Here is a 19,120-nt window from a genome sequence, read left to right on the forward strand (position 1 = left end):
AAAAAATACATGGCAGGGATGCACACAAGATGCTTAACAAAAGACTAGCACTGAGCCATGGCCAATTCATCCATTATGAGGTTCAAACAAGCATGGCAATAACGCAAATGCAAAACATATTTCAGACTTAGTGAAATTAACACTTGTCTGAAATTTCAGATCATATTGCCCTCTTCGGAGCAACAAAACAACATGCTACAGGACCTGAACATGCTAAAAAAATACATGGCATGGAGCTACTCAACAAGCTTAACAAAAGTCCCTTAGTGACCTTGAGCCAAAAGGGATCACAAAATATACTAACAAGCACACGAACATAGCAAAAACATAATCAGTTTTCAGACTTAGTGAAAACTGGGACATGCTGAAACATAACTCACGAAGGCATGTTTACGAGCTCGATGCACTCACCACGGTGAAAGTCATGGCAAGACAAGCATACACCCATAAAGAAGGCACAAAATACAAGCTATACATGGCAAGAACAATGGCATAGCATGCACGGATCAACCACAATAACATCGGCAAAATCGCAAACAAGTTGACGATCTGCCCAGATTCACAACGAAGCAAAAGTAGAGCTCGATTGACTCAAGCTAGGGTGCTCCATAATTGCAAGTAAAGACATGGAATGATATACCACTACAAGATTAACAAAACTCCTTTACTGATCATCCTCAAAAGAGGCACGGATCACTAGGAAACAGCAAGAACATATGGCATCACGAACTAAATAATCCCAGACTTAGTGAAAACTATCAAGTCCCTGAAAACAGATTTTCCGGGTGCCTCACTTTGCAAGCTTGCACAATTCACCTCACACATCCTAAAAATGCATGGGTTGCACCTCTGGAAAGATAACAAAATCCTTAACAAAACATATGTAGGACTCACAGGCATAGCATGCACACATTAATCATGGCAAAAATGACAAAAGTCTAAGATGAACTAGCAGATCTGACAATTAACTCACGAAGCCCTCTTCTAACAGCATTTCGGGCATCAAGATGAACTCAAATGAAAATGATGCAATGGAATGAAATGATGTACTCATCGGGACGAACATTGTGATATGCTATATGTCCAAATCGGAGCTACGGATGCGGAGATATCACTGGTCAAAGTTTGCATAAAAATTAGGGTGCGGAGGGAAAAAGTCAACCGAGGGGATTTTTCAGATCCAGATCCAGCGCGGTTCCCGATGCACTCGCTGGAGTCTCGCCGGAGTTCCTATTCACCGGGAAGGAGGACGACGCCGGAGGGGGAGAAGATGACCGGGGCGACGAGGGGGTCGGTGGAGAGGGCGGCGGAGCCGGCCGACGGCGGCGGGACGGCGGCGCTCGGCGCCGGATCTGGCTCCGGTCGGCGGAGGCCCGCGGCGGAGCGGCGAGCTCCGGGCGGCGGCGGTGGTGGCCCGCGGCGGCGCCGGGCTGGAGGAGCGCCGGGAGGAAGGAGGACGAAGCCCCGTGCGGCGGCGGTGGTGGCCCGGGCCTCGGGGGCCGGAGATGGGCTTCCCGGGCCGGCGGCGCTGAGGGATCCGGCGGGACACGTGGCGTGGCGTGGTTTGCTGCGGGCGGCGGCGGACGTTGTCCGGCGCGGGCCGGACACGTCCGGTGCGGCGGAGATCTTTTTTTTTAGGGTTGGACGGGGAGAGATCCGAGATTTGAAAAGGGGGGGGTGTATATATAGGCATAGAGGGAGCTAGAAGAGTCCAAATGAGGTGTGGTTTTCGGCCATGCGATCGCGATCGAACGTTCTAGGTGATGGAGCAGAGTTTGGTGGGTTTTGGGCCAAATTGAAAGGGTGTTGGGCTGCAACACACACGAGGCCTTTTCGGTCCCTCGGTTAACCGTTGGAGTATCAAACGAAGTCCAAATGGTACGAAACTTGACATGCGGTCTACAGGTAGTAAACCAAGGCCGCTTGGCAAGTCTCGGACCAATCCGGAAATGTTTAATCCCCACACACGAAAGAAAGCTAGAAATGACCACCGGAGGAGAACGAAGCGCCGGAATGCAAAACGGACAACGGGGAAAATGCTCGAATGCATGAGACGAAAACGTATGCAAATGCAATGCACGTGATGACATGATATAAGATGCATGACAACGAAAACAACACAAGGAGACAAAGACCCGAACCCGAGAAATAAATATAACTCAACGTCGGAAATGGCAAGAGTTGGAGTACAAATTGGGAAAGTTACATCCGGGGTGTTACAGTGCTGGTCCGGCGGGGTCCCTGTGGCTCCCCGGCGCTCCCCGCTCCGACGTGCCCCCCTGGGGCTGGCCGTGTTGGTGGCGGCGGCCGTTTCTGGGCATTGGCGGAGGTTTCGTCCGATGAGGAGGATGGGCTATCCTCACCGCGGCTGGTCCCTCCCCCGGCGGGGGCGACGGTGGGTGATTTCGTGCTGGCGGCGGCTCAAGGCGGAGCTGGTCGGGGTGACCAGCGACGCCGTTTCGCGCTGGGTGGTGGAGGCGCGCGGTCGACGGCGGTGCACTGCTGGCGGCCAAAGATGCCAGCGGCTGAGGCCACGCGGGGGGTTCCCCCACTGTCTCCCCGGCGTTTTGGGTCCGCGGTGGCCCCGGTGTCGCCTGAGGAGTGGCCTGCCCTCCCTGTCCCACTCTCTTCGGCGTCGTTGGCGGCGGCGGCGGCGCAGGTAGCGGAGGTGGCGGATGCGCTAGGGTTGGCGCCGCCCACCCTGCCCCTGGGCCTGCTAGGGGCCGCTGGGCCTGGGGCGGCCCAGCCTTGTCCAATGACCGTCGGGCCTTCTGGCAGGGGGCCCAGGTCGTCTGTGGGGGTGCTTTCGGGCCCTGGTGAGGGACCTGGCCCCGTCAGCCCACGCGGGCGGCCTGGCCTAGGGGGGGCCCGTTGGCCCGCCTGCCAGCACTTTATATGGCTGCGCAGGGGCCTCCGCGACCCCTCGCTAGGGTTTCCGGCTCGTTCCAGTGAGGTGCGGCGCCATCGTCTCCCCATCAGATCTCTCGTTCCCCTTCCCCCTCCTCCACCTCTCTCCCTGTCCTTTGCCGAGGTGACGGCCATGGGTGACCGGCGCGCGGACAAGCCCCCGATGGAGCCCCCGCTCTTCGAGGAGGAATGGCGGCGCGAGAAGGCCCTTCGGACGCAGGCGAAGCGTGGCCTGCGGGCCAAGGCGGCAGGGTGAGCGGCCGGTGGTGGTGGTTTCGAGCATGGTCAAGACGGCGGTGTTGGTCGCGGCTACGGTGGCTATCAGGGCCACGACTCAGGATCTGGTTTCCACGGGCGCGAGGGGGATTGGGGTCCTCCTCTCCCCTGGTAGGGCCAGAAAGAGATGAAGAAGAAGCGTAAGCATGGCGGGCGTTGCCGCGAGCTGGAGCGCAAGCAAGAGCACCCCCTGTACGGCGGAGGTCATGGGGACCCACTGGCAAAAAAGCCCCGGGCTTCGGCTACACCGCTCGCAGTGGTCGCGCCCGATGCACCGCGGGGCTCGGCGGACGCTCCCGTTCCAGTAGAAGAGGAGGGCGGTGAGTGATTCAAATGCGGCCGGACCGGCCACTTTCAGGCCAAATGCACCTCCCCCCCCTTGTGTGATCTGCAAGTAGGAGGGTCATGCCTCGGCGTACTGCCCTTCACGGGGCAAGCAGCCGCACCTACAGATCAGGGGCAGTGCCATTCCGGGCGAAGGTTTCTTCTGCATGGAGTTCGAAGAAGAGGAGTTGGAGGGGGGCGATGCCCTTAAAACAGCCAATGGGGCCATACTATCAGCAGAGCCGGGGAGGCTTTCGCTGCGTACGCTCAAGCAGGAGCTGAAGCACATGGTGGCTGGTGACTGGGACTGGCAGATTGCGCAGGTTGGTGACAATGACTTTGTAGTGAGCTTCCCCTCAGCAGATCTTCTGCATATGGCCAAGACAAGTGGAAAGCTTTTCCTCTCCATCAATCCACGGCGTTGGCGGTCTCTGCTAACCCAGTGGCTTCGGGTAACCCTGCCATGCTAGTCCTGTCTGAGGGGGATGCCGCAACCAGGGAGGTTGCCACAGCTCCGTCGACTAGCCGCGCCCAGGCTAAGAAGCGAGTGGCTAAACCGGTGACCTCCAGAGGGGTTCGCCTTCACAACCGTATCATCTGATGCGCTACATCTTTTGGAATATTAGAGGTTGCGGGCACTCGGGTCGTCGCATGCAACTTAGGGAGTATATTGCGCGCGAGAGGATTGACGTTGTCGCGCTTCAAGAAACGATCAAAGCGGATTTTTCGTACCGCGACCTGGCGGCCTACGATTCTCTCCACCGCTTCGTGTGGGGTTGGGTCCCTTCAGTAGGCCATTCGGGCGGCCTTCTTCTGGGTTGTAATTCTGATGTTTGTGATGTTGTTACCTGGGATGTGGGTACGTTCTTCATTTCAGTCACCATTAAACATAGAGTCTCTCTCGCATCCTGGGCGATCGTTTGTGTTTACGGGCCGGCCGATCACTCTCGCGCGGCTGATTTCTTAGGTGAAATCCAAGTCTTGGTTGGGGCCAAGCAAGCCGCTAACATCCCCATTGTCCTTGGGGGCGATTTTAACCTTATCCGATCAGTTGTGGACAAGAATAACAGCAACATCGACTGGCCTAGGGTTTCCCTTTTTAACAATGCCATTGCGGCTTGCGCTCTTCGGGAAATTGCTAGGACAGGGGCTAGATACACGTGGACTAACAAACAACTCAACACGATTCGGAGCGTCCTGGACCGTGTTTTCGCTACGTCTGATTGGGAGATGATCTTCCCCATGTGCACGCTGGTTGCTGAAACACGCATTGGTTCAAATCATGTTCCTCTGATCCTGGCATCTAGGGAGGATAGTATCAAGCGTAGCTCATGCTTCTACTTCGAAACAGGGTGGTTCGAGGTAGAGGGTTTCATGCCTATGCTCCTTGCGCGCTGGGAACAAGCTAGAGCCGCGGCTGGGCGCTCCAGAGGTCCTCTGGACACTTGGGTGATTGCGGCCGGGTCCCTGCGTGGTTTCCTGCGAGGGTGGGGGGCAAATCATGGCAGTGATGCTAAACAAGCTAGGGAAGCTCTTGTCGAGGAAATCAAGGCACTTGACGTCCAGGCCGACTCGCGTTCCTTCTCGGAAGCGGAGTGGGCTAACCGTTACGCCCTTGAAAATCAAGTGCTTGCCATCCTCAGGGAAGAGGAATATTGGCGCCGGAGGGGTGGCGTCAAGTGGATTACCAAAGGGGATGCTAACACGGGCTATTTCCATGCCTTCGCCAACGGCCGCAAGAGGAAATGTTTGATTCTGAGGTTGCAATCAGACCAGGGGCTACTGGTCAGCCAAGCCGAAATCTCGCGGCACATCTACGACTTCTTCCTTAACCTGTTGGGAACAGCGGAAGAAAAGCCACTGCGCCTCCGTGCAGACTTTTGGGGGGAAGAATCTTGTGTGTCGCAAGCTGAGAACGATGGCCTGGCCCTATCCTTCTCCACGGGGAAGATCGATGAGGCGCTTGGCTCGATGAAGACCAATACCGCGCCAGGGCCGGACGGCTGGCCGGTGTCTTTTTTCCGGCGGCTCTGGCCGGCGCTCAAGGACATTTTCTATGATATTATCAATGGGTTTGCGCTAGGCACAATAGACATCTCTCGCCTCAATTTTGGTGTCATTAGCCTCATCCCTAAAGTCAAGGGGGCGGACTCGATCAAGCAATACCGCCCCATCACCCTTATTAACGTGCCTTTCAAATTATGCTCCAAAGCCTACTCTACGAGACTTGCCCCGGTTGCACAACGTGTGATCGACCGTTGCCAGTCGGGTTTCCTCAAAGTCCGTAACATTTTAGAAGGTCTGGTAGTTTTGCAAGAGATCGTGGACGAGCTTAAGCGCACGCGACAACCGGCCGTGCTCTTCAAGCTCGACTTCGAGAAAGCTTACGACCGAGTGAACTGGGAGTTCGTTCGTGAGGTGCTGACCCGGAAGGGATTCGAGTCGGGTTTCATTCATCGCATTATGCAACTGGTTGCGGGGGGCCAGACTACAATTGCAATCAACGGAGAAGTGGGGAACTTCTTCCGCAACAAACGCGGTCTCAGACAAGGAGACCCCTCCTCGTCTTTGATTTTCAACTTTGTTGCCGACGCTCTCTCGGCCATGGTGAACAAGGCCAAGATCGCAGGCCATATCCGAGGTGTGGTGCCTCACCTGTGCCCTGGAGGGATCACCCACTTACAATATGCGGACGACACCCTGCTGCTCTTCGAGCCCGATGACCATAGCATAGCCTCGATTAAGCTCATCCTCCTCGCTTTCGAGATCATTTCGGGCTTGAAGATTAATTTTCTGAAGAGCGAGGTGATTGCCATTGGGATGGACAATCCCAGCGCCTCCCGCATTGCTAACCTACTTAATTGCAAACTAGGGAGTTTCCCAATTAAGTACCTAGGACTTCCCATTTCAGACAAACACATTTCGATTCTCGAATGGGAACCACTATATGGCAAAGTGGCGAACCGGGTCAGCCCCTGGCGCGGCAGATTCCTTTCATTTGCGGCTAGGTTGATTCTGACGAATTCTAGTCTGTCCTCCCTGCCCTTGTTTACCATGGGCATGTTCCTGCTGGCTGACGGAGTTTACGCCAAGCTCGACACCCCTAGATCTAAGTTCTTTTGGGAAGGGACTGGGACAAAAAAGAAATACCACCTGATCAATTGGGCGGCGCTTTGCCGCCCCAAGAAATTCGGTGGCCTTGGGATCCTCAACTCCAAACTCATGAATGTAGCTCTCCTTGTCAAGTGGATATGGAAACTCTCCCAGAACGAACAAGGGCTTTGGGCTGAAATTCTTCGCGCCAAATACTTCCCCGATGGGAACTTTCTCACCTCAAAGGCGAAGGGATCGCCTTTCTGGAATGGGATTCAGGCGGTTAAGCCGGCCTTCACGCTTGGGGCCAAGTTCTGCGTTAAGAATGGGAAAACCACGAGACTCTGGCACGACCACTGGCTAGGGGCGGAGCCCTTATGGCGAAGCCACTTTGACATCTACCAACTAGTGACGGACGTTGAAATCTTGGTGGCCGATGCGCTTAGAACTAACCCTCCTGCCATAGCTTTCAAAAGACCTCTCCTCGCCCATGAACGGTCAAGTTGGGATGGGTCCTAACTGCCTTGCAAGGGGTCTCTCTCTGCCCTGAGGCTGACTCGGTCTCCTGGTCCCTCTCGAGATCCGGCAAGTTCATGGTACAATCGCTTTACAACAAGCTGACTGAGGGACCGACCCTCGACATAGCTAGGGGGCTATGGAAAGCGTCTATTCCTCTAAAGATCAAAGTGTTCCTTTGGCAATTATTCCGTGACCGCATACCTTCGTCTAACAACATTGCCACTCGACACAGCCCTTCGGATGGGTCACGTGCGCTATGTGGAGCGCACGAAGATGCGAACCACATCTTCTTTCAATGTCACCTAGCACGGTTTGCTTGGAGTGCCGTCCGTGAGGCTTTTGCGCATAACTGGAATCCCCAAACGGCTGCGGACCTACGTGGGATACTTCTCGCTCATAGAGGTAGTTTCGGGCGCGTGCTGTGGCGATGCGTAGGGGCACTGTGCTGGTCATTGTGGACCACCCGTAACAAGATGACTATCGAACACAAGTTCCTTGCTCACCCTGCTGATATTATTTTCAAATGCCACTTGTTTCTCCAGACATGGACACCGTTGGGGAAACGGCGTGATGCAGACCGGATGATGGAGGCCATGGAGCGGATTCGCATGATTCAGATTGAAGCCCGACACTAAGTCCCCGCTCGTGGCGCTTTTGGACTGGCCGCCTCGTCCCTTTAATTGCCATCTCTCTTTTCAGGCTGAGGCCGGTTGCATGTTCAGTACTTTGGGCTTTTGACCCCCTTTTTATTTCGTTCGAACTCTCTGTTCCTTTGTTGGATGCTGCCTGTGGTGGGCTTTATTAATTTAAAGCCGGACGCATCGTGCGTCTCCGTTCTAAAAAAAAGTGGCCTACCATGAAAATCACAAGGGGGATTGATTGGTGAGGGAGCTTTCCCTAAGACCAATCTCGTGAAGAATTGTCCGTGAGTGTACTACTCCCTTCTTCTCATTATGCAGGGTGTGTAAGCTTTTGGTATGGAAATTAGTGTAAGACCAATCGCAAATTACTAGTAAGCCATGGTTACGGAAAGTTTCCTCGATATTATCTTTTAACAAATATGGTTGGTCGATCCATAATTAGCAATGGTTAACTTACAATGCCTAACAGGCTTTAGATTTGGCAATTTTCTGAAAAGCTTATACGCGTAAGATTTCGGGGAGGGAGTATCATTTTTGGTGCTAAAAGGACCTAAAGAAAAGATGAAATATTAAATGCAAGAAAAAGTTTAGCAACTAAACACTCCTTGATGCATAAGTATTTTTTCGCTAAACTTTCTTCATTTTACTAGTTGTATACTCTAAAATGTAATTTCGTCTAGGTACATACGTCCGGATAGCTCGGTCCAGACGGATGCGGGCGGTTTGAGGGTCAACGTTGGAGATACCCTAATCTCCATTTTCCAAAAAAGGAAAACATGTTTATTTATTTCTGAAGAGAGCCCTCTATCTTCAGTTTCCAACAAATGAAACCATTTACTTTGATTGCAAACCTTGCATCGTTTCTTCCTGGGTCGCCAAACTCATTTCTCTCCGTTTAATTACCCTATCACATCAGATTTTTTACCCACTTGACAACCTTACCATCTAGACAGGGACTTTAGACCTGAATACCGTCGGCTCCAAACTCCAGTCAACTGACCGTTACCACACTGAACCTAGTTTAGGGAAGGTGAGTTGTTTGTTTTGGAAAACTTTGACTTCAGGTGAAACTCACTAAGGGTGGAGTGCTTCACCATCCGATTATGGACCAAATCACTCTACTTGACTTAAAGGCATGCGTTAGTTTTTGGATCCTCCAGATCAGGGTTGTATCATAATAACATTCTCAAGTAATACATGCACGTGCAATCTGTTCCAGCGAGCAGCCAACGCCCTAAACCTGTGGCGCGCGTGAATACAGACCAGTAGAATATACTCCCTCCATCCTATAATGTAAGGCATTTTTTGACACTAGAACGGAGGAAGTATTTCCCTTCATTTGTACTTGATGCATGGATGGAAAAGGACGTGTATCTACTATAGCTAGACAACTTCAATTGTTTTTTAGAGAATGTTGGCACGTTATTGATTAATGAACATCATTACCTAGTTCATCACGAATGCAATATGGAATCACACAACAGTAAAATAATTTACATTAAGCTCACTACTATAAGCTGACTTATGTTCGAGTAAATTTAAAACCACGAAAAACATGAAAGAAATTGCAATCATTAAAACCAATCGTCGGAGTCTTGATGTCAGAAACAACAACCCCAACACTTGATCGATCTTTGACCCTAGACTTGATCCTTTTCACCAAGAGAGACAATATGGAGCTAGATAGACACTTATGTACCCTTCAGCTTAGCAGACATCCAAATCCTGCCAAATGGCAAGAGCCTCAACAAGTTTAGGCTTAGTAGTATCTAGGTATTGACCATTGCAAGCAACAAGATAAATCCCGGTCGTGGTTCCTAACCACAACCCAATGCATATCTAACGAATTAAGGGAAATATGGGAAACATCAACATCGACTGCTACCGTAGCTGCTCGTGGTGGATCCATTGGAGAGTTGTCGACGTGAACTTGTGCCTAGGAGCAGGCTCGGGCTTCGAGCAGTGTTGCAAGACCAATTGGACATAGCTTGTATTATTGAAGCAACTTGCCTGGGATCCCAAGATGCACCATTGCTATGGGCATCGTTCCCCGGTCCCCAGTGCCATATGGTGACAGTCATGAATGTAGCATGAAGCTTTGATTCACAAGAGAGAAAGTCCAACAACCATTCTCGGGCATTCAAAAGCCCTTTTATGCACATCCGAATGTTGAAATCATCTTCGGCACAACTTCAAACCGAATAAGTGAAAGGGTAGATAAAAAAGAGGTGCTCTACGTGCTTAGCTTGGTTGCATAAAGAGCATCCGCTGCCAGTTGAGATGTGGAGACTCACCAGCTAGTGACCGAAGGGCGGATATTCTTGCACAAAACGCCACAAAACAATCTTCATCTTGGTTAATTAATAGTCCACTGTGCTTTCCAATCCATCTCTTGTACTTTGAGGTTGGATCTCATTCCTTGAGCCCGTCCACTCCTAGAGGAGAAGAACGACTTACCTCAGGCTAGATTATACCCAGACTTGACCGAGTAGAGGCCAAACTTGTCATGTGTCCAGGATAGAAAATCCTCTCCGCCATATCGGCTAATCGAGAGTTGCAAAATATGGTTAGCAATCTCACCAGTAAAGAAACTCCACACGATTTTCCTCGTCCCAAGACACAAAAGGTTTAGTCATCAAGAATTGAATTATAGTACCATCTTGGATACGGGGTTTGGAGCCAAAAGTCCAAGGGATATCTCCAATTGTTTTGCGCGATGCAAGAGCATCTCTAGCCCATCTCCATAATTCATCTCCCCACTCTATTGTTGTCCTTTAATTCCCGATATTTTAGGGAATTAAACTTTTCCCATCTAGCCCATACCTCAAAACTTAAGCCGCCAAATAATTTCCCTTTGCCAATTCATCCAAACTTTTGCATACAAACTCTATTTGAATATATATTTTCACAAAATATTAATTCAAAACTTAAAAATTTAAACACACACAATTCAAATACATATCAAACGTGCTGTTCTCAAACTTAACCATTCAAATTCAAACACAACAAATGGTCCAAATGAACAAATAATCCAAACAAAACATGATAAAAGCACAAGAATCAAGTGCTATGAGGTTGTCAATGGTGCTCCACAAGATCTTCTTGGAGTTAGTGTGATTTTATCGGTTCTCGACGCTTGGATCCTGTTTGGGTGACCTTCCGGCTCCAGCATGGCACCATTGTGGAGGAACCACAAATTCTCTAGGTTAGTTTTCTTATCCTCAGTGATCATGTTAAGTAAGATATTGTCATGACCTGCCACATGCTCCGGGCTTCCAATACTCAGGAGGGCCATAGACAATCACAATGCTTTTTTTTGAAGCACACCAAAACTCTCTCAACATCCTTTTTAGAATATTCAAAGTGAGATGTATTTTTGCCTTGATGTAAGGGCAACTTCAACGGACCGACGCATTTCGTCCGCCAGCATCTGTTTGGGTCTGCATGGACAAAAAAAATCCCAAGGGAGAGTGACATGGGTGCTACGCCTCAACAACAGCATTGCATCGTCGATGTGTACTACGCGACAACCGCCAGTGATGCAAGAGTGCCCTAGCAACAATGCACTTCAGGCGGCCATGGCGACGTCCACTTGCAAAACACCGAAGGCATAGCTTGCATCGGGCCTGATAGTCAGGGGGGTCGTCGGTATTACTGCCAACTCCGGCAGGTGGTCACCGCCCTCCTGTTTGATGCTTGACTACATCAAGAGTGGAGGCGCATGAGCCCGTGGAGCCACGGAGAGCGTCGTCGTGGTAGGGCTAGCCAGCAGCAAGGGAGGACCTCAAGACGGATCGGCTGTCAAAAGCTTGCGGTGGCACGAATCCATGGACCATGGCGCTTGAGCTCTGGGGTGGCGCGGAACAAAGCGTCGTCTCGCAGATCCGGCGACTCTACAGGAGGTGGGGGAAGGAAGGAATGCAGGGGCAGGAGGCCCACCGACGACCATGTAACTTCAACAGGCCGTAGCTCACAGCTTCACCACCTTCAGCCTTCTTGCCAGAATCGAGGGTGCGTAGTTCTACGAGGAGAGGCGGCTCGTCCAGCACGTGGTCACTGAATCTGACGATTCTCATCGACACACATCGGATCCGATTGCGGGGGAGCCGCAATGGGCCAATCCGGCAAGGAAGAAAGAACTAGGGGGTGGAGGTGGCCGCGCAACGGGAAGGGTAGGGCGACGACTTGCCATGGGTAGAAAAGGTGGTGGGAAGGCTCTTGTGGGGAAGAAAGTGTTGGGCGGGGCATGGCCAGGGCGGGGCGGTGCAACGTAGGTAGAAGGTGGCCAAGGCATGGTGAGGTTCGAGGCATGGTGAGGTTCAGGGGACCTCGCACTAGAAGGAAGGTGGGTCACAGGGGTGGAGGGAAGTGGTTTTGTAGTTCTATTTTTTAGAGAAAGGGGTTTCAGAGTGGTTCGCCTATGTGCACTCGGGCCTGTTGGGCCCTTTGGTTGGTTCGGGGGGTTGGTTCAGAGGTGTTAGTAGAATAATATCTACTTTCGTACAACATTCTACGGGAATATCCATGAATCGCAAGAGCGACAAAAACATTAAGATCATTCTTAGTCTAACAACCAACCATCACATAATACAGTCCACTGGAAACCGTAAAAAATGGGAGTGCCTAAGATGTTACTCTTCGTTCCAAGACTCTTCCTTGGTAAGCTTGATCATGTCATCAATCCTTACAATAGTAATGGCCGCTTCAGTGGCGAACTGCAATTGAAATGAAAATTGGTGAAATAAATCACAAAAATCACAATCCCATCCCATGAACATAAAGGCAAGTGTACCAACCTGAATAATCTTTACTTTGCTCATTGTTGGCTCAATCACGCCATATTCAAGGTTGTTGCGGACGATTCCTTTCACAAGGTCAAGACCCATGCTGCATAACAGAAATCAAATTACTTTTACGAACAAAAGATGTGCAACAGCCATAAAAGAACAGCAAATGGCAAATATAATGAAATGTTCCAAGATACAAATGGATTCTAGATGATAGCTATTACTTCCTCTATCTCAAATTATAAGGTGTTCTAGCTTTGCATTAAGTCAAACTTCTTTAAATTTGATCAAATTTGTAGCAATATATATCAATATCAACAATATCAGAAAAAGTATATTATAAAACTATACTTTATGGTGGATCTAATAGTGTTGATGTTGGTACATTTTTCTATAAAACTTACAGAAGTTTGACATCTTATAAGTTGAAATGGAGGGAGTAACTCAGAAACAAGGCTGGGAATGGAGCTTGAGTGTAAAGAAGAGAAACCGAAAGGGTAACTGTTTGCATCTTAGTTACGCATATCCTAAAAATTATCACTGTTCTTTTATGGAGGTTGGTTAATCTAATAATACACCCGCAGAAGTTTAAAATGCTCTTGAACTATCGTCTTTATGCAGTAATGAAGACAAGAAATTCTTCCAGCGTAGTCTTCAAAGGTCCACGTCCTTGCAAAAGGTAGAAATATGGTTCACACAGATAAGTAATGAAGATGATAAATTCTGTAGTTACCTTGAATAGTGTTGCTTATCAGCCTTTGTTTGAGCGGTATGATGATATGCCCTAAGCTTCGCAACGAGCTCAGTTGCATCCTTTGCAGCATTAACAGAAAGAACCTGCCATGAAAATATGACGATTCTAACTAATAGGATCTGCGGCTAATTCTGCAAGTAATATAATCAAATAAAATTGATAAAACCTTTGGGATAATTAACAAAGATTCTGCAAATTCAGCAATCGCTAGTTGTTCCCTAGAGCCAAGAGTAGTAGCGAGATTCTCCAAGTACACAGACAATGCAGCTTCTACTGCACCACCACCAGCAACTACCTGAAAGACCGAGGCATGTTACACACAATGCAGACGATGATAAACTTCTGTGTTCAAAACAAAAATACAATGCTTGCTTTACGTGTCAGAAGAAAAGGATGCTTCGAAGCACTTCATTGACTGTCTACCAAGAAGTTTAATGATATCAACTTTATAAGGAATGCCTTAAACAGACATCGTGATTAAAGCATTAGTTGCTAATTTAAATGATGATTCTTTTTAGGAATATTACAAGGTATATTTCAATGTTCCTGTTCTCCTTCAAGCATGGAAACATTGTTCTAGAATTAGGGACCGGTGCTACAGGAAATATGGCCTCAACAAAAGATAAATACTCCCTCCGTTTCTTAATACAAGACGTTTCGGAGAGCTGAAATTGCTTGCCAAAACGTCTTATATAGTGAAACAGAGGAAGTATTAAATATTAGAATCAGGCAGCACCAGCTAGCAGTTTAACCGCAAGCCACGCAAGAAACAAGAAGAATAATACACAGGTCTAGTTAATGCTATCACGTCCCAAAATTTCTAGTTATGACAACATCATTATGTTCCTGTATTCATCCAGAGGGAGCCAACAAGGAACAGTGGCAATAAGTTGTACCATATTGGATTCCAGTGTTCTCTTCACAATGCAGAGTGCATCGTGCAAAGACCGCTCAATCTCATCTAGCATGTAGTCATTCGCTCCTCTAAGTATAATTGAGACCTGCACAAAACAAATGTAAGTGTGATGCAATATATAGTTCCCACTCATATCATGACTAGGTCAACATTGGCACAGAAAATACTAACCGCACTAGTGTTCTTTGTGCCTTTCACCAGAATTACATCATCGTCGGCAATTCTTTCTTCCACAACTTCATCAGCATGTCCAAGGAATGATGGATCAAATGTTTCTTCACCTTCCATGTCAGCAAAAGTACTCAGCTGCACTTTCGCACTTCATTAGGATGTTGAAGTTCACTTAGGATGAAAAGGCTAATCTTATGCTTATTTCTCAGAAAAACACTGATAAAATTTGCCGGAGTCAATAATTTTCTGTTATTTGCATCAACTCCACCCCATATGATATACAATTTAGCACCTCAAAGTTCTTACGCTAGATTAGCAAAGCATACTCAGAAACCGATGAAAACCATATAAACGTAAAGCAATGTTGTGAAGGCATTTGGTTCAGATGCAGATCGATCAACTTTAGTACAATTGCAATCACAAGTAAGTTCATGGGATCGAAGTCAAGAAGGCATGAATGAAATTAAAAAGAATTACAATATTGAAATACTTAGTACTGCTTCATCATAGCTATCGAAAAGGTCCTTACCATTGTTGCACCAGTTGCCTTGGCAACATGACACAAATCCTCCTTACGCACACGCCTCACTGCAATTGCTCCAGCCTCAACAAAGTACTGAAATGATGTATTATCACATACACAACATATTTAGATAGTAACAGGAGTATTTTTTTAAGGAGATAGAAGTCAGATCTAGCACTCAGGAATTGATCAAGATACTATGTAATGAGCATCCAGAAAATTCTTGATGCCCGACCCTAACCAAAACTAACAGTAACTAGGTAGAATATCAGCAAAAACTGACCACTGAAAGCAAAGAAATTACGTAAATAGTTTCTGCTACGGTGCTGGGCATTATACCCAAAATCATATTAAAAATAGGTAAATAAATAGATTATGCTTGAATAATAGAAGCATACCTTCAATGACATATCATCAATTCCCTTGGTGGTCAATACAACATTAGCACCGGCCTTGAGAATTTTCTCAATTCGCTCCTTTGTTATGTCAGATTCTCTGCCAAAAAAAAGTAAGGTATTCGGTCCTCTTGAAGATCGTAAAATATAAAATAATTTGCTTTCAAATCCAATGACAGAAGGCATGGGGATCCAGCATAAGAAATGGGGGAAAATATGCTAAAAGGTCAAAATAGAGCATAGTAATTGCTGATTCATTCAGGAGATAACAGCAAGCAGTGAGAATGCAGTGCAAAACTGAAAATGCACATACCTCTGATGAATCTTCTCAAGTTCTCTTGGATCAGATACAAGAACTTGAACGCCCATTTGCATTTTTGTCTTCTGGAGGTTAAAATCAAGACAAGCGATTTTATCAGCCGTTACTTTTGTAGGCATTCCTTGAGCTGCGCGGCCTGTGTTCAGCGCATAACCATTGAGCAGGTGACTTTCCTTAGCGCTTTTACCATGAGCTTTCAAAATATTAATGCTCTGCAGAAGAAAGAAAACTATAATTATAAGTAAACTTTTAAGAAATATATCAGAATGTATTTTAAAGAGGACTCAAAAACCATGTCCAAATAGAATCATTTAGATGAATCTCAAAAACATAGACAGCACGATGCTAAGGCATAGCTAATACATAACGTGACAAATTGGTATAATAGATGTGCCTACAGTGCCTACATTGCCCAACAATAATATAGGGGATAACATCTAAGCCTGTATTCAGAATGAAGCAACCGAGTTAAAAACAGCTTTCACAAATTTTCTTTCGATGAAGTAATACAGTAAGTTTGTACCCTAATGCACTTTACTTGCCTTGATTGGATACTTCACTTCTCCCTTAGCATTTGTAGTCTTCACAGCTTGAACTGCTTCGACAACCTATAAAACCATAGCAGTTCATTTAAATAGCACGTAGTTTGGAGCAGTGTTAACGTAAAGACAGCTGGACCTTAACATTTGGCTCCAGTGATGATTATTTAGATAAAAAATATCAGGCCACAGCAAACCATAGCAGTGGACAGAACACGTCAAAGTTCATAAACTAAGTACTTACTTTCTCATCTAAAAGTACTTATTTTAGAGTTAACAAACACCACAGATCAAATATACAACAAGCATAATCAAACATAACAACCATACAATCAAATTCCAGAGTTTTACAGTAGAAAGATAAGTTAAAAAAAAGGCATGATTAAGAAACCTGAGGTACACATTACCATAGGAACTTACCAGATTTGCAAAGAAATCACTGTCGCTGTGAATCAATTTTGAAGACATGCTAGTTTTTGCACAGTTAACAAGGGAAACTTTTCCAAGTTTATCAACCTGAAAGTGTAGAAGAATACGCATGTCAGCAAGACAATAGGCCTCGAAACGAGCAGCAAGATGCGGCCATTTGTTCAGCAGACAACATGGTTTTACCTTGACAGAGAGCTTTTCTTCGACATACTTGCAAGCCTCACGCATAGCGAGCTGATAGAATATGAATGCAAAAAAAAATGTAAGAGATGATGTGACTTCAGAATGTTCAATCAAAATTAAAATGGTAATGCTGCTAAAATAAAGATTAAAAAGCTCACCCTGTAGCCACTAATAATTGAGGTCGGATGGATTTTATTCCTCTCAAGTTCATTGGCTCTCTGGTAAAGAAAAATTGAACATCATAAATTTGTATGCATAATGCTTGGGGAAATTCATAGCGAAGTAAAACCTGCCGCTAAAGTTCCATTTCATACCTTGAGCAACTCTGCAGCTATGACGACAACAGATGTTGTTCCATCACCAACCTCCCAATCTTGGAGCCCGGCCAACTCAACAAGAACCTAACAAAGAGTGGACCCCCGAAAGGATAAGCACGAAGCAGCAACAGAAGCAAAAGAAAAATGGGAAACTAACTAACAGGCATCACCTTTGCAGCTGGGTGCTCGACTTCCAGCATCCTCAAAATGGTTGCTCCGTCATTTGTGATTGTAACATCGCCAATATCATCCACCAGCATCTATAGATACACTAAATCAGTTCATTCCAACAAGGACGCGGCTGTTTGGTCTATGGGTACATATGTACCCTATATGCAAAAATAATTTAGTAATTCAACAAAAAGTCAAAAAATTCTGAAAATATTTTTGAAATAAACTTCACCTTTCGTTGTACTCGTGAGAAAAGTTTCACAAAAAGAAAATTCCTCATTGACTTCTTTTCAAAAAAGACAATTTTTTGGTCAAAATAGCGTGAGTAATGACCTATAATAGTAAATAAATTTTGTCTTTTTCGCTATGAAGTCAACGTTGGGTTTTTTTTTGTGAAAAATTATATACTAGTGCGCAAGTAAGTCAAGTTTATTCTAAAAATAGTTCATACCATTACGACTTTTTGTTTAAGTATTAAAAAGAAATCCTCATATAGGGTGTATATCCAACCAGGAACCAAAGTGCATTTCCCATTCCAACAATGACTTTTTTTCCTTTTGGAAAGGTTCGAACCATGATTATTTTCAAAATTACAGTGGATGCACTACCATCTAACTTCACTGTTCGTTAGTAGATTACAGAAAGCACATCTACCTCTTCATCATCACTGGCAACCAAGTTTGCAGCTGAACAACATCCACACCAAACAAGCAACTCTTGCACCCCCATTCTAAGTTTCTAAATTCTAACACGCAGATCATAACTTCGGATCCTACTCATGAAGCAGCAAGCAATGCCCAACCAAGTAGTCCCTCCGTTCATAAATACTATAAGTCTTTGTAGAGATTCCACTATGAACCACATACGGATGTATATATAGATGCATTTTAGAGTGTAGATTCACTCATTTTGCTGCGTATGTAGTCCATAGTGAAATCTCTACGAAGACTTATATTTAGAAACCGAGGGAGTAGATCGAAGGTACCTTATCCAGCCCGACGGGCCCGAGCGATGATTTGACGATGTTGGCCACCACCTGGCATCCCACCACTGCAATCACAGAAGCACGAAACGCAAATTAAACACACGCGCGCGCGCTCGGACGGCTACCCAGGCCACTAGATCTTACAGACCCCGCGCTACTCCCTGGCGCTGATGAGTAGGACGATCACGAGACGAGGGGTGTTACCGTTCTGCGTGCGGACGTCCTGACCGGACTGGCGCTCGCCCAGGATGTCGGGGGTCTGTGCCGTGATCGCCATGGCGGCGGCAGCGGAGAGTGAGGACCGAGGAGGCAGCACTGGAAGGTTCGAGCGGAGCTCGGCGATGGAGAATGGGTTTTTGCTGCTGCGGTTTGCGTGGGATCAATGGGGTTAGGGTTCAACTCTCTCTTGGCTGGGCAGTCTCCTTGACTAGTAGTTGTCACGCCTGCAGTTCCTGAACATGCAGCGGACTGAAGATGAACTAGAGTGCAGCAGCGCAGTTGGGCCTTGGGCCGCGTCTTCCTGCGAGGGCCCGTACTACTTAAGCGTGTGTACTTATCAAAAAAAAACTTAAGCATGTGTAAGCCACTGTTAGGATTTAGAGCAACTCCAATGGGCGACCCAAACGAACGGCGCATTTGTCCGCTTTTTGTCCGTTTGGGTCGGCCGCCCGCCCGCCGTCTGCCCAGTTTTGCATTTGGGTCGGCAATGCGCCCAACGCGCCGACCCATTTCATGTCCGCATTCAACTTTTAAATAAAAAAGGCCCGCGGCCGATCATGCCAGCGGGCATGTCTCATGCCGGCATCATGCCAGCGCCGACATACAATGCCGGCTTCAAAAACACCACAGTTCATGCTGGCGCACTCGCCAG

At 47.3% G+C, this 19,120-nt stretch overlaps 1 protein-coding gene across 1 annotated transcript; it reads right to left on the bottom strand.

Moving 5' to 3' along the window:
* Positions 1 to 12,289: 12,289 nt before the first annotated feature.
* LOC119292069 (T-complex protein 1 subunit alpha-like) lies at positions 12,290 to 18,666 on the bottom strand. Its single transcript, XM_037570929.1, has 17 exons — positions 18,454 to 18,666; positions 18,250 to 18,314; positions 17,264 to 17,353; positions 17,091 to 17,177; positions 16,935 to 16,994; positions 16,777 to 16,827; positions 16,585 to 16,680; positions 16,168 to 16,233; positions 15,620 to 15,837; positions 15,310 to 15,406; positions 14,918 to 15,004; positions 14,389 to 14,523; positions 14,198 to 14,302; positions 13,468 to 13,596; positions 13,281 to 13,384; positions 12,557 to 12,647; positions 12,290 to 12,475 (listed from the first exon to the last, which is right to left on the bottom strand). The coding sequence occupies exons 1-17, from the start codon at positions 18,524 to 18,526 to the stop codon at positions 12,392 to 12,394; spliced, it is 1,638 nt and encodes a 545-aa protein (XP_037426826.1). The 5' UTR covers positions 18,527 to 18,666; the 3' UTR covers positions 12,290 to 12,391.
* Positions 18,667 to 19,120: the final 454 nt, after the last annotated feature.

This window comes from Triticum dicoccoides, chromosome 1A, assembly GCF_002162155.2.
Source record: "Triticum dicoccoides isolate Atlit2015 ecotype Zavitan chromosome 1A, WEW_v2.0, whole genome shotgun sequence".
Classification (NCBI taxonomy): domain Eukaryota; kingdom Viridiplantae; phylum Streptophyta; class Magnoliopsida; order Poales; family Poaceae; genus Triticum; species Triticum dicoccoides.

Coding starts and splice junctions, on each gene's coding strand:
- LOC119292069 (XM_037570929.1), bottom strand. CDS start 18,526: ATGGCGATCACGGCACAGACCCCCGACATCCTGGGCGAGCGCCAGTCC. Junction 16,234..16,584: donor GTGATTTCTTTGCAAATCTG/GTAAGTTCCTAT, acceptor ATGGTTTTATAG/GTTGTCGAAGCAGTTCAAGC. Junction 15,407..15,619: donor CTTGAGAAGATTCATCAGAG/GTATGTGCATTT, acceptor TTTTTTTGGCAG/AGAATCTGACATAACAAAGG.